This window comes from Leptidea sinapis, chromosome 46 (genome assembly GCF_905404315.1).
Source record: "Leptidea sinapis chromosome 46, ilLepSina1.1, whole genome shotgun sequence".
NCBI classification, from domain to species: Eukaryota; Metazoa; Arthropoda; class Insecta; order Lepidoptera; family Pieridae; genus Leptidea; species Leptidea sinapis.
Window position 1 is genome coordinate 5,093,839 of NC_066310.1, and position 15,790 is coordinate 5,109,628.

Below are 15,790 nucleotides of genomic sequence, written 5' to 3' on the forward strand. Positions count from 1 at the left end.
TAAATGATTATTAGATAAAATTTATTGGAGATTGTGAACTACCCACATCGATCGGCTAGCGGTGGACTTATCAAAATGAAGTCATGATTTTTAGTTCAAAATTGAGAAGCACGTTTTCTATATTGATACCCTTTCATCAATAAACAGCAGGTAGTATATCTACGTTATTAGTGAGTATTCTATCCAAATTGAAAGTAAAAATTTTAAATAACATCAGTCATCCTTTTAAAGTGTCCAGCTGTTTCACTTACGCAACGATTTTATCATCCCACTTCTGAAAACAACTGGCACCACTGATAAGCAGACACTATTTCGTATCTACATTTTAAAATAAGCGATGTACCACATGTATCAATGCCTAGCGCACCGATGATTTATTGCACGGCGCACAGTGTTTTATATAAGAATAATGTATAGAATTAACATAACATGGAAAAATTTTGTACTGACTTTAAAAACTTGGATAAAATTGCAAAAGTGATACAGGCCAGAAAGGTAAAAACTGCCTATAGATAGATAGCATAGATTTAATTGAAAATCGAAGTATATCATAAAGAAAAAATGCTATTTGACACTTTTTTATTCCACTCTAGGCATGAGCCTAGAAAAAGATGACTTTTCAAATATTCAAAACGCGCGATTTATATTAGTCGTATAAATATTTAAACAATAGCAGAAGTTATTAACTTAACGATTAGATAAATAGGTACACGACAAATATGACCGCAATTTTAAAAGTACCCTCAAATTACACATTTAAAACTACACTTAATGGCCTACGCAGACCGGGACGGCAAGGCAAGGGATTTTGCCGTGAGTCAGCGCACACTGGCCGCTTAGATACCGCGGCATTCCAGCACTTTGCCACGGCATGCCACGGCGTGCCGCGGCACGACAAAGCACGCCTCAGCGACTCCTGCTGCCTGATACACTTTTAGTCTTCAGTTGCGTTTGATCGAGTGTTGGTGTGCCTCAGTTTTAAAATGGTAGATTGGGATTTGGTGTTGATATCGATTATTGCAGATGAAGAAGAAGGTGCACAGGCTAATAATAGGGATAGAAGAAGATTTTGGGTTGATAATTTATGGAAAGAAAGGGAATCAAAGGGTGAATTCAATAATTTATTTAATGATTTAAAATACGACGTGCAAAAATTTTATGACTATCATAGAATGGATTATGAGAAATCACTACGAGCGCCGGAGTCCGTGGCATGCCGTTGCCTACCGCAGTATGCCACGGCATCCCGCCACGGGAGCCTGTGGCGCGTGTTGCGATAAAATCCCTTTCAATGCCACGGCATCATTTTAAAGCATAGCAATTTATGTCGTATTTCTGTACCAGTACGGTTGAATGTCCATTAGTAAAAATTAAAATCCCTTGCCTTGCCGTCCCGGTCTGCGTAGGCCTTTAATTTGTGCGTATCGACCTAACGTAACAATATCAATTTCACACAACACTAATAAAACACACATTGATTATCATATAATTAGCATATAATATTATGTAAATATAACTCTTTTTTCATCTCTACCTTATTGCTGTCTCTGTCACACAGATTACGAGTAGCTCATTGGATCTCACTTAAATTGTACTCTAAGGTAAAATTTAAATCTACCGAAATGGCAACACTAAATGATCAATAAATTACTAACACGAACTATGCTTAGACTAAAAGAAAAAGGTTTAGGACTCGATAGAAAATTTTATTACGTAAAATGAAAATGCTCCCTGCTGTTATAATGAAATTGACAGCAGAACTGTCAAACTGTGCGGCAATAAATTATCTTAAAGAAAATATGTCCATACAAAACAAATATTGGAAATAAAAAATTATTAAGGTTCCAAATCGAAATAAAAACTATCGTATCTATCAAGTTGGACTAAACTGCACTCTATGAAGTAATCCCCATTAAAATCCGTTCATTAGTTTAGGAGTTCACTGGAAACAAACATCGGGACACTAGATTTATATAATATACTAGCTGACCCAGCAAACGTTGTACGTATTTTTAGTGCTGACTCATAATCAAACAAATTTAAAAAAAAAATGCGTGTACCACCCTTAACATTTAGGGAGATGAAAAATAGATGTTGTCCGATTCTCAGACCTACCCAATATGCACTCAAAATTTCATGAGAATCGGTCAAGCCGTTTCGAAGGAGTTTAACTACAAACACCGCGACATGAGAATTTTATATTTTTGATATATTAAGATTAATTTGATGCCGATATTTCGATCTAATTGCATGAGTCGTGGTCGCGGCGGAACTGCGGAGGCGGCGAGAATCTCTTTTGACACTTGACACTAATAGTACATCAATCTGTCCACGTGGCGCCTAATTCGTTTAGGTCTTTGATTCCCTAATACACGACACACTACTGGCGACGTCCATTCTTTCGGGTCTTTTTGTTGCATTTGTACTGCAGAGAGAGACCACGGGATTCCATGTTTAGTCTAAAACGATCCTCATTATTAAAATTCTTAGGATTTTTTTAATTTTGATAGCTTCTGCATCGGCATCAAAATAATAAAATATATATCGTGAGATACCCGTCATAATAATTAAGTATGTTAAAGTTCCGCGATGATAAAAGTTGAAGCCCTTATCAGTTCTTTTAGTCTAAGAAAAATCGATCAATTTAACAGTTAACTTAATACCTCAATGTAGGTACCTATAATAAATGGGGTTGTTCATATTAAAATCACTAAAACGCGCCTATACGTGTTACTACTGGGCGGATTACGGGACCGCTACTAATGAAATTACTATATTTATCAATTCCGTTTAATCTATATCTAACGCGCAATCGAATGCGTTTACAAAATACTTTTATAAAATTCTAGAAACACTAATGAGACTACAAAAATCGCAAGCAACTGTTATTTTGCCGTGCCAAATATAAATGGATAAAATTTATTTCTCAGTAAATATTCATGGCGTGTAACTAACGCACAAGTTAGATTTCAATATAAGTTATTACAGTAAATACTAGGGATGGGCTGAAATTCGTTTTACATACGGTTTAACCGAACGGCTTGAACAGAACTTCGGCAATCGGCCGAAGTTAGGCTTATTCGGTAGGTAAAAAAACTAATCAAAATATCTGCACTTTTTTTATTGAAAATAATAGAACCTAAAATCTGTCAATCTGTTAAAAAAAACAAACTCTTTGTTGACACTTGCAACAAAAAAAAAGTATTATTTCTCAACGAAATATGTTAAATGTTGAAGTAAAACGCACGCGTCATGAAGATGACCGACCCAGGCTCTCGCGGGGGTGCGGTTGGGGTGTAGCTAACCGCGATGCATAAACAAGACGCGACCTTTCACTCCCGAGAAAGCGCGGCGAAATCCAACCGAACTTCGGCCGAATTTTTAGTTTTTCCGAATGTTTGGCCGAAGTTCGTATTCGGTTCAAACCAAATTCAGCCCATCACTAGTAAAAACGAATAAACTTTTATTGATATCCCAATTATTATAATAATTAAAAATTAAAATTTTCTTCGATACTGACATCCGGAAGACTTTTTCCAGTTACCACAATAAATTGTAAGCCTTTTAAAATTAGATGTTTTACATGTTAATTAAAAAATATTTCTTTAGTAGGCCATTAGTTAGGAAGAATCATAATATATTACTATAGTAACATGTTAATCCGGCCAGGTGTTAATAACCTAAAATTACATAAAAACTCTATTTTTGTGTGACCTTTAAAATAAGGCAAAGGTTGACAGCCAAATTGTTCAAAAGAGTTTTTATGCTGAGTCACAGACAAAAATAACAAGACAACATTCCTATCGAGTATGAATTATATGTTTATATAATCTATATTTAACAGCTAAAAGTCTAATTTCACGGCATACGACAGCTATAAATTATACTAATAACTACTTATGGTAAGTTATATAAACATAAATATGAGGTAGTAAAAGGTACATTATCTAAAAGAATAAGTAACACATTATTATGTATGTAATTAATATTTTATTTCATAATAAAATTTAATTAATCGTTTTATACCAATGTTTTTTTTTTCATTATGACACCTTAATGTTCACTTATATTTCATTTCATATTTAATAAATTATTGTTTTGGTCTTAGGTTGGTCAAAAAAATTAATTTGCTTACAAAATACTGTATTATCTCGAGTTTCCTTATTTACGATTCATGAAGTCACGTAATCTGAATTTATTTTAAAAAGGATTAAAATCCGGTAGTACTTCAATTTAATATGTTGTTTATAGGTGTAATATAATATTATACGATTTTCACTTTTAAGACTTTGTTTCCCCAGAGGAAATCAGAAGACCGTTTCGTGTTAGCCTTCATCGTCGGTGGAAAAAAAACGTATCTCCAACGTTTAAAGCAGAAATGCTGACATATATGATGAGTATATTTTTAATCTCACAATTTACTGCTGAGTCAGGTGGCAGGACGCTTCTTGCGACGAAAGACAAACGCAAATATACTGCGTAGACGACGCCACCGGCGTCTTCCACCACCGCTGGTCACTCCCGCGCCTACCAGCGACGACTGTTGGTCAAACACATCAAATGTGGGTAGTTCAATAAAAATGTGAGAAAGCGTGCATATACAAATTCAATATTCGCTATAAAAAAAATCGGGTCTGCATTAGAAAGTCTCATCATTAGTTAGAGGTTCAGGGGCGGAGAAGTAGGTAGGGGGAGTGATGTATAGTATGTTCCGCTGTACTTGACTTCAAAAGCAAATTTAAAAAAAAAACTAATCTCCACTGGGTGAGAGGGGGTGTCAATTGAAATAGGGATAAAACCTCTACCAAATAAAACCCTTAACAACCCCAAATTATGGATGCCATTTCTAATGCACACCCAAAAATACATTCAAGCACTCAGGGTTCACACCCGAATTTTTTGTATTTAGCAATATTTTATAAAAATTGGATTATACTCTTTATTTGGGCTGCAAGACCTCACTACAAGTCATTTTTATGATTTTAAATCAATGGATTAAAACATAAGGCTTACATAACTCTACGAAAAACGGACAGACCAGCAATGAAATGATCGAGTATTCTATTTTTCTCATGAATGGAGAGCAATTGACGTCTTCAGCCAGTAGTATAATTTGACAGATCTTTCTACGTAACTTTTGTTTTAAAAATAACAGGTATATTATTACTTTTACTAAATTCGCTCCCCAACGCAAAATGAAATCTACACAAAAATCTGAGTTCACACAGAGGACTGCACGCACGCACTACCTACAATACACTTCAACGAAAAATTCAGACCAGCGTCACGCTCTTTGGGTGTTAAATCTCCGTAGCTTAAGTAAATTATTGTAAGTGCTTGCACACTACTTGTTGGCAGAAAAAAGCGCCGCTATACTGTAAATACCTACCGACCTAGGCGGAATCCAGCAAAAAAGATAAATAGTTATATACCTGCCGCTGTCTCTCAAGTCTTCTTATCTCTCTGATAAGCGCGTGGAATGCATCATCGACGAAGTGTCTCAGCGCGGCAGAAGTCTCGAAGAATGGACAGCCCAACTGCGTTGCAAGCGCTTTTCCCTCTTCACTTGTCACCTATAAATTATATAATAGTATAATCTACTATTACACACCTAGGGAATAAATCACTGCCTTACGTTAGGATCGTTTTATTTTAAATAGTAGCCCCACAACACAGGCCAGATAGCTTCTAAGCGAATAACTACCCCGGTACCAGTAAAGGAGACCCGTACGCTCGTTTGTCCTCTCATCCATAAAAAAACACTTCTTCAGGCTCAAATCATTTTACTCCGTAAGAAGCTTTTATTTATTACATACATAATCAAATTTAAAAATAGTTTGTAAGTTTAAATGTTACAGGTAACTTGGAAACATTATTCATCATGTTTGAATTTTGAATACACCAATATTTAGTACAGAATTTCAGGATACAAAGGCATTCGTATATTATAATTAAATAAAATTTTACACAGAGAAATACTAGCTCATAAAATTAGTAGTGCCAAAAAAAATTCAATAATCCTAGTAGTGGCACTCAGTCACATTAAATATTTAAAATCATCTACATAAACTATTCAAGATGCAAGTTAAAGTTTGTCGTATTGAACAAACACAAATAACAAAACAAAATAAATATAGGAACCAAAACCAACGAATCTAAACATACAGCAGTATTAAAGATAAAAACACTTATTATTGATTTATTTATATTATTGTATTTTACCTGTCTAAATCTTGGAGCCAAGTCCAATTTATTCCCTACGAGAACTAACGGCAATCTCTCAGTAGGTCTGGCCTGTGCTAACAATCGCTTGTATTCAGAAGCAGCCCTGAACGACCTCTTGTCAGTTACGGAGTAACAGATCATGAAACCTTCACCACACCGCATGTACTGCTCTCTCATTGCAGTAAATTCAACCTGAACAAAAAAAAAAGAAAATGGTCAAGAACCATATTATATTTTTTTTTTAATTAAATGAATTTTGTTCTGTGGTTTAACAATAAAAAAGAAACATATTCATGTTTAAATAGTAAAGAAATATCTTCGTATATATATAAGGTAACTTTTATTATTTATTTATCACATTCTGGGGAACTCCAGCATTCACGGGCTTCGAGTTCGAGCAATATCCGGCGACACCCTCTATGCTGCACCAGTGAGGAAACTCTCAGGTAGCCCAAATGATGGAAGTTTAGAGAGAGCACCGTGCGCTAAACGTGTTCTAGGGCCTTCGCTATATCCAGAGTAAGTGTCAGACCTTCCGCCTTGTTTTCCATAGCCGCTGCTCATCTATGTTTTAGGTACACCAGAGTATTGCCAGCCGATCGACCATGGCGAAAGACGTAATTTGTAAAAAAATGCAAATCCTTAGAAACAAACATAATATATGGATTGTTTCTTATTTACTTACTAATTATTACTATTACTTACATTTTGTGTTTGTACCTAATATTTTTATATTTTAGGTATTTTTAATAAAAATTTACGTGATCGTCGTGGTTTTTTTTATGACATTAAGGGACGATACGAGCAGGACTTTCAGCTGATGGTAATGGAAACGCCCTGCACTAAAGTCAAGTGAATGGCACTGTATTGTAAACAATACAGGATTCTTGTAAAACGCAAAAACTCTAAGCTGCACTATAATTGCGCTAGTCAGCTTGAGCACCATTGCACAGGATGTCGGCTAGATTATGGGTACCACAATGGCGCCTATTTATGCCGTGAAGCAGTAATGTTTAAGCATTTCATTTAATTGATTTCGGTCTGAAGGGCCCCATAGCTAGTGAAATTACTGGGCAAATGAGACTTTACATCTTATGTCTTAAGATGACTCGCACTCGATGAGTTGTAGTGCCGCTCAAAATTTTTGGGTTTTTCAAGAATCGTATCAATTACTATCAGATTCATCATCAGAACGTCCTACTCGTCCCATCCATTATTGTCATATATATAACCGCCCATGCACATACACAACACCAAGGGTCAAGAGATGCGTAGCCGGCCTTAAGTTTGTAGTTTGCTCTTATCTTGAAGGTGCCTAAGTCGTATCGGTTTGGGAAACCAGCAGCCTAAAAAGCACAGCCACTTTATGCAAAAGATTGCACAAAGTGGCTGTGCGAGGCAAAAATATTTCTAAAAAAAACATGCGGTTATAGAATGCCAAATGTCAACATGAGAATGAGGAATTAGGCTGCTGGCATCAACCCAAGAGACCCTCCTCTCCTCCTCTGTGGTCTCTATGCAATGCCAAAGGATCAATCGGATCTCATATGATCGACAATGGTTCAAATCACTTTTGGTTGTATGCAGTCAAATGGAAGAAACTGGTACTGGAGAGTGTCCGCCCCAAGGTAACAGTACAATATGTGAAGCCAAACTTGTGCAGTATATAGTTGCGCAGCATATAGTTTCTCAAATTATCTTTTTGTAATTATGGACAATTAAAAGCTCTTAACTAACCTGTCCGGCAGTATCCAAAATGTCAAGAAGTGCTGGTTCTCCATCTATAACAGCTTGTTGTTGATATGAATCCTCTGAAATAAAAAACAATCAATTGTTGTTGTGTGTGAAATGAAATCCCTCAAGACAATATAAACAGATACAGTAGAATCCGCTTAATGTGATCACACTTAATATGATTTCGCACATAATATGCCAGTCCCGCAACTTATATACATTACTTAACACTTAATACAATTTGTCATCTCATATATGCCTAAAACGCAAACAACAAAAGAACAAGAACCCCGAACCACTGATACTGCAGGGTATTCCTGGATATTCTTCCATTGATGAGATTGTGGCACCCAATGAAATTCAATTAATTGAAAATCTCACTGAGAATGTAAATAACACACAAAAAGGAACCCTAAGTGAGAATCATCTTTAGCTGGTTTTACTGTAGCATATAATTTTCTGTGTGGATTTTGTTATTATTAAATTAGTAAATAGTTCACACTAACATAATCATAGCTAGATAACTTTTATTCATAATCCAGATTTAAGTTTATGATTAATAATGGTTTGTTTCGGCCCTAAAGCAACATGACATTCACACAACTTGACGCTGACTGGACACTCCAAAAGAATCCCAAGAGGGGAAGATATGGAAAATCACTACTGGTGAAACCAGACAGACCGTGGGTGATTTTTACAAAAAGCAAAATATTTAAAACAGCATAGAGGTCCAGGGACAGCTGAACTGCAGCATAAAATATAGTCACTTCCCTGGTGCGTCAGCATCAGCCAGTGGGTCCCAGAGGATGATGCTGAATGTGACATCCCAATAGACTGGCAAGCCACTCTAAAGACTATGGGCAATTAGTCCTGATGATTCCAGCCCCTGCTAAGAGGATGCAATTTGATGAGAACTTATTGCCCACAGGCAATGCCAAAAGGCAGGCTGTGTCAGTCTCAGTACTCGATTGAAACTTGAGAGTGGTAGCAATAACAGAGTAGCAAAAAGTGAGTCTGGGCATCATCTCTTACTTATCAATTTCTTACAACAGATAAAACTTCTTTATGCTACACCTGAACACAAAATAATTTTATTTGCTGCTTACAACCTACTGCTTGCAGTTTTAAATTTAATTCTATTAAAGAATAAAGGAAAGCTTTTTTAAGATTATTTTTTTCATATTATATATTTACAATTAATGTTCCAAATCAGCTTTTGGGTTAATTGATTGAAGGTTTGGTTTGAAAACACCTTTTTTTTAAATACATGTTAAATTACATCAGTATGCCAAGTTTATAATTTTACTGTCCAAATTAATAGATATGTATTAATTATTCAGAAATATGTTTCTGTATTATATCTTACTTCTGATAAATAATTAATTTAATAATTAAGAAGATGAATTTACATATATATTTTATTTGCTATACTATTTTCAGAAATAAAAGTGTCTTAGGTACCTATTGTAGGATCATGGTAATCCAGAAAACTGTGACTGACAAATTGTAAGGTGACCGCAGATTTGCCAACACCCCCATCTCCGAGAACTACGATTTTGTAGACTCGAAGGCCACGCGACGTGCCCGCAGCCTCGGTCATATCGCCACATGCCTGCGCGCTCGGGGGCCCACCCGAGCCGCGCTCGCTGCGGTCACTCGAGACACTTGAATTCCTCGCCCTCCATCTGCAAAGACCGCTCCCCAACACTACCACTTTACTCAAAATACCACAAATAATCAATTAAACACCATTCTTAACACATTTTATCAAGTAAAAAATGCGTCTGACATTAATTTACATTTTTATCACTTCAAGAATATCTATGGATAATATTATTTTTATTATAATAATTTTGTAAACCAGCTGATAGTGATAGGAACAAGTTAGTGATAAAATATAATGATAGTCAACAAGCAAGGATAAGTAGGTACCTAATCAATGATCAAAATTACAACACAGATGATTGTAATTTATAGTTAGTAAACAAAGAGAATATAATACGTAGTATTATTACATATCCGTGGTCAGTGGTAAGTAAATGTTAAAATCAATGACGTTCTAATAAATATTGCTCAAATAATACGTTAACGACGCAAAAAAAGGTGGTGTCACTTATCTCCGGTAAGTTTACTTTATTCAAATAAGATGGGTTGTCAAGCATCAGAAAAGCTGTCATACCAAGATATGTTGGTGTAAGCTTACACTACAAATTCGTAAAAAAATTCTATGTCAAAGACAAAATTTACGGACACATATTAAACTGAAAACAAGATTTTATGAATTGTAGGCTTTGTTCAACTATAAGTAAAATTACGGAGATAACAGTAACACCAGTACGAGTAGAAAAAACCTAATTGTTCTTTTTAGAACAATTCGGTTAGTATCAAAATGACCTTAAAGCATACCTTTATTTTTAATTTATAGGTTGGTTTCATCCAATAATCAGACGAATAATACCTTTATTCGTCCGTTTGGCGGATGACTAGACAGATCATCCTATAATCGGACGACTAATTAATTTATTTTTGTCTGTTTGGTGGACTACTAGACACATCGTAAAATGAAAGATTCGGTTTGATTTACATCTTCATTTATTTTATGATAGACATTGAAAACAATATTTCTCGCTTGAGCCCGAAGTTGTGTTTTCGACATTTTCACAAAAACAATAAATTTCTAGAAGATTATGATGAAATCTCATCAGCGTTTGACAGACCTCGTTTATTGACGTGTGACTCCAGACATTGCCTGAAAATAACATTTTTTTAATACCATGAGATTTTGTTAAAAATATTCTCTTTCTTTAAGTTAACTTAAACCTACTTTCAATACTTTTTCAACATCTATAGGTCGTCAAGTGACACCAATAAGGGAAAGATATAAAAAAATATTGAATTTTGATATACGACAAATGTGACACTTGACAAGTTGACACTAGACTGTACTAATATATAAACAATAGTCAATACCCAATAGTTATTATTTGTAATAATATTTTATTTAAAATTTAAAAAGTATTGTTACAGTAGAGAACGTTTTACTATAAATATTTACACAAATATTTTGTATTATTTTTGATCGTATGGTATATATCGTATTTAGTATGGCGTAATACGTCGTATCATATTAATTATTATTGCTGCTACACTAAATAAAACGAATTTTCTGTACCTTTACTAATAATATGGCGCATTTACAATTTGTTGATGAGTTAGTGCGTGAATATTTGTTATTCAGAGGTTTTAGTGCTACTGTGAAAACGTTTGAAAATGATTTAAAAGTTGATAAAGATAAAGGTTTTAGGGTAGACAAAATTGTAGAACAAATAATACACTACATAAATGTATCAGACTTAACTGGGCTTAAAGATTATTGGGCACATCTTGACAGCCTAGTGTTCTCGAAACTCGAAGTTCATGTTCAACCTGGTAATGATTTCTAGCTCTTTCACAATAATATAAATCCTAAAATCCCATCTGAATTAATAATATCATTTCATTTCAGCTGTGCGTAAAATAGAGTACAGTTTGTACAAAATCTACCTAGTTACTGCTACACAAAACACCGGTGGTGTCAAGAATGAAAAAGTTGCCGAGTTCCTTTCAAAAATGCTTTCTGAGTTACAAGGGCAACCTGAATGGAGGGACTGGTTTAGTATGTCTCAATTTAAACTAAACTAATCTGTAGTTTTTTTTCTTTTTGTATCATAATATAAATTCAACATTTCTTCACCTGCCTGCCTAATGTATAGCCACTGCGATTGCACCAGCCTTTGACTCCATTAAGTCCTAAATTGTGTAGGTGAGGGGATCAATGGCCATTAGCTCAGGTGCATTATAGATTGAGTTGGGGTTCTAGCATTGGTTCTCCATTGGTGCAATCAGGGGTGTGCATTGGTTTTGTAGCAAGATAGGCACTGTAGATTTGACTAGTCATAGTTGAGCCTGGAGATTGCTTACCGTAGGTATTAGGAAAATTTATAAGTGGAGGATCAATAGAAGTTTGGTAATAAAATAAGGGAACCATCTTAAACTAAATTAACTTTAACACTAGATTTATTTAGGTTCATAACGAGGTACGCACTGCCTAATTGCCCACCCCTGGGTGCAATATACAAACTCACTATTTGTTTATGTTTTGCCTGCAATGGCATTGTCCTGTATGTCATTGGTTAGTATGAGTGGCTTCATTTCTGAGAGAGGGGTTTTCTACAGGATTTGATGTTACAATTGTATTATTGGACATCGGTCATGTCTGGTTATTTGTAACTTTATCTAATATTTTTTATTAAATTGATAATTCATCATCATCAGTAACTAAGCTAGCTTAGGAAAAGTTATATGAGCAATATAATTTGATTATAACTATTATAAAGTAACTTAAGTATTACATCTAATATTAAATTAGTTATAAGTGTAGCAGCTAACAGTAAAAGAAAATGCCATGACATGACAATTTCTGGAGTTGCTCTATCTCACAGCATTGTAAATGTAGTAAAATCTCATTTTTATAAAAATTAATATAAACATATGATTAAATCTATTATTTGTGATTCAACATGCATATATTGTAAATAACACTTCTATTAGCACACCTATATCTACATCTATACATATAAATAAAATTGGAGTGTCTGTTTGTAATATTGAAACAATTGTTTTTTATAACATGTATATGAATATATACTATATGGTACATACATCAAAAATAATTTTTTTCAATTTATGTCTGTCTCTTTGTTCCGGCTAATCTCTGAATGGCTGGACCGATTTTGAGGGGACTTTTATTGGCAGGTAGCTGATGTAACAAGGAGTAACTTAGGCTATGTTTGTTTAAAAAAAAAAGATTTTATTTAAGAAAAATAAAGTAATGTTGCAATGTCCAAGAAACGGTCTAACTCTAAAAATAATTTGTGGCAAAACAACGTTTGCCAGGTCAGCTAGTATACAATTAATTTGATTAAGATTGTGCCACAGGTCTTTGCAGCATAACTATTTTAGCAATAGAACTAATTTATTAAAATATTTTCTTACAGTGCTTCCATATATCCAGAAACCAGAGGATAATCCAATATTCAGTCTTTATTTCACAAGAGGTTGGCAGGACAGTGTGTTAGTCTCACTTCACAATTTGCTATCAACAATATTTATGTGTATGCCTCAGCCGACTCTTACTAGCTATGAAAGTGATGCAGCTATGGTGAAAAGACTGCAGGAAGAACTTGCAGCATTAAAAGGGAAAGTATGTGTAAAAATATTAAGTGTAAAATTACTATTCATATTACTACACTCAAGCAAATGACTGCATTTGCTTTGCTTGTGTGTTCAACTTCGCTTTTGTGGGCAATCGACTACTCACTTTGTTCTTGTTGCATATACTATGTGGTATTACAAATGCTATGACATGTATTATTTCTGACTCCATATTCGTTTTTAAATTTTTGTAACTTATAATTTTATTTTTAATATTAGGTCACCTATAAAAGTTGGTCTTCCTCATAGTCTCAACATAAGTAATTTTTGATATTCAATAAGTGACTTTAAAACCGTATTTTGAATAAAAACATTTAAATTTGAATATTTTTTAGGGAACATAAAACTATTGATAACATAATTGGCACTAATTTACCGACTTCAAAAAAAGCAGGAGGTTCTCAATTCGTCCCCATGTGGTCCCATTCCAGTTTGGTCCAGATCTGACAATGGCAACCATGTGCGCGACAAATTTACCATAAGTCAATATCGCGCCAACTGTTTTTGATAATTATTTTTTTTATTGGAAAGGATATAGGTACTTCAAAGGAAGTTTGGTGCGAGTTTGGTTAGGTTCTGATTATAGGATCCATGACAAAGTAACGGAACTCTTCAATTCTTACGAGCAAAATAACGATATTAGGCCAAATCTTTTTTATGCTACCGGATATTTGGGTCACCTATCGTAGGTACGTCGTTATAGTCACACTTAAATTGACATAATAAAATATGATGATCAATGGAACTCCTTAATGACTTACAGTAAGGGTGCGATCTGTGGCAGAATTTCTAACTGTCCGTAATAAAATTGCAATGCGCTTACGTTCATTGCTGCATTGCAAAATTTTGTAGATGTACACAAATTTAGACAAATTATTGGTGTAGTTCAGATTCACTTAAAATCTAAAAATAAAAAGGACAATAATCGTTACTAGAATTAGATAAAAATACACAATTATTTTAATACTTTTTTATGCATATTATATCTATTGTTTTGGACTATTGTTTTTGGAGTCGGTTGTTTCTTTGTTTTGTTGTTTTTGATAGTATCTATGTCCTTTGTAATCTATCTTTATACCAATAAAATGTTGAGCTGTTAGTCCGCCTTCAAACAATGTAACTGCAATACACGACGAAGCATGTGTAATACCATTTTGCGATCGTTGCCAAAATCAATGATATTAAAAACGTTTTCCAACTCACACCATCGCATCTAAAAAAATCCGCCAGTTCCATCGTTCACTACTTTTATTAGCATACCGTAGGCATAATATTGTTGCTCATTTTAAAGGGGAATGCTTCATTGTACATTACTATATTAGTTTGCAAATTTTGATGTCCTAAGACACTTCTGATATTGTAATATATCTACGGCCATGTGATCTTTATATTTTTTCCATAAATCATTTGGTGTTGATGGGAACCATGTTGACAAAATTATGGAAAGCAATGTTCGTATTTCTTTAGCATTTGACGAAACCAAAGCATCTTTGAGAGTGTGGTCCCAATGAGTGTCTATCAATCCCAAAGATTGACAGGCTTCTCTGTATGTGCCACACCATACACCATCAACAGTTCACAAATGTTGGAATGATGTTGAGCCACATTATTTATTTCTTAACATATTTTACTTTTCAGAACCCACAAAATTTCGAAAAAATATCACCATGTGGACATCAGTCACGCTTAGCTCAGTATTCAGAGCGACTCAGTGGTCCCCTGCCACTCATTGATGACTTCTCAGCAATTCCCGCTGAGCAGCTTGATAGTGGAATAAGAGAGGCACGAGGGCTAAGAGGACTTTTACGACAAATGGGTGGCAGCCCAGTCATGGGGAGGAAGTCTGGGAGATCTCAAAGTCAAAATTAATCAATTATACGTATTTACATATTTTTAATTTAATTATTTTAAGGTTAACTTGTAATTGTGTAATTATTAAGTATCTGTTGATTAAGTTTTAAATTAAACTGAAAAGATAAATACACATTCTGTTCTTATTATTTATGAAACTAATTCGTCTGCGTTGAATAGTTCCTTTTAGCTATTTTTTTAAGCGACTTGAAAAAGGAGGGGATTAGTAATTCGATCTGTATTTTTTTATGTATGTACACCGATTACTCTGATATTTATGATCCGATTTACATAATTTTTCTTTAGTTCGATGCCATTTGGTCCCATAAAAAATTGACATAGTTTGGCCCAGTAGTTTTCATTTTATGAAAATTTTTGTTTACCTCGATGATATAATTGTTTTTTGTGTACGGCTTTTTTAGGAGTTTTCATTCAGGTTGATTATATATTATAATTATTAACAGACACTAAAAAGTAAAAAAAACTACGTTTAAAAAAACCGTCTTTAAAAAACTGAAAACTACGAAATAATTCTTGATGTTTTGAAATATTATTGGCAAATTCCTATAAAAAATTATTTTTTATTATCTACAGAACTCCGTCTGTCGGGGCAGCTAGTATAATATAATGAATTATATGAAAGAATGACTGAATGAGAATGTGTAGCATAGGCCATAGACTTAGAATAAACTAGAGTAAAGTCAACTTAACAGGCCGATAATCGTGA

The 15,790-nt window shown here is 34.3% G+C and overlaps 2 protein-coding genes across 2 annotated transcripts; one reads left to right on the forward strand and one right to left on the reverse strand.

The window, feature by feature from the left end:
- Positions 1 to 1,414: 1,414 nt before the first annotated feature.
- LOC126978014 (GTP-binding protein Rit2) lies at positions 1,415 to 9,862 on the reverse strand. Its single transcript, XM_050826748.1, has 5 exons — positions 9,421 to 9,862; positions 7,963 to 8,036; positions 6,223 to 6,417; positions 5,433 to 5,573; positions 1,415 to 4,540 (listed from the first exon to the last, which is right to left on the reverse strand). Exons 1-5 carry the CDS (start codon positions 9,557 to 9,559, stop codon positions 4,430 to 4,432), a joined length of 660 nt encoding a protein of 219 aa, XP_050682705.1. The 5' UTR covers positions 9,560 to 9,862; the 3' UTR covers positions 1,415 to 4,429.
- Positions 9,863 to 10,922: 1,060 nt separating this feature from the next.
- LOC126978006 (WD repeat-containing protein 91) lies at positions 10,923 to 15,198 on the forward strand. Its single transcript, XM_050826740.1, has 4 exons — positions 10,923 to 11,388; positions 11,465 to 11,614; positions 12,996 to 13,201; positions 14,851 to 15,198. Exons 1-4 carry the CDS (start codon positions 11,145 to 11,147, stop codon positions 15,079 to 15,081), a joined length of 831 nt encoding a protein of 276 aa, XP_050682697.1. The 5' UTR covers positions 10,923 to 11,144; the 3' UTR covers positions 15,082 to 15,198.
- The last annotated feature ends 592 nt before the right edge of the window (positions 15,199 to 15,790 follow it).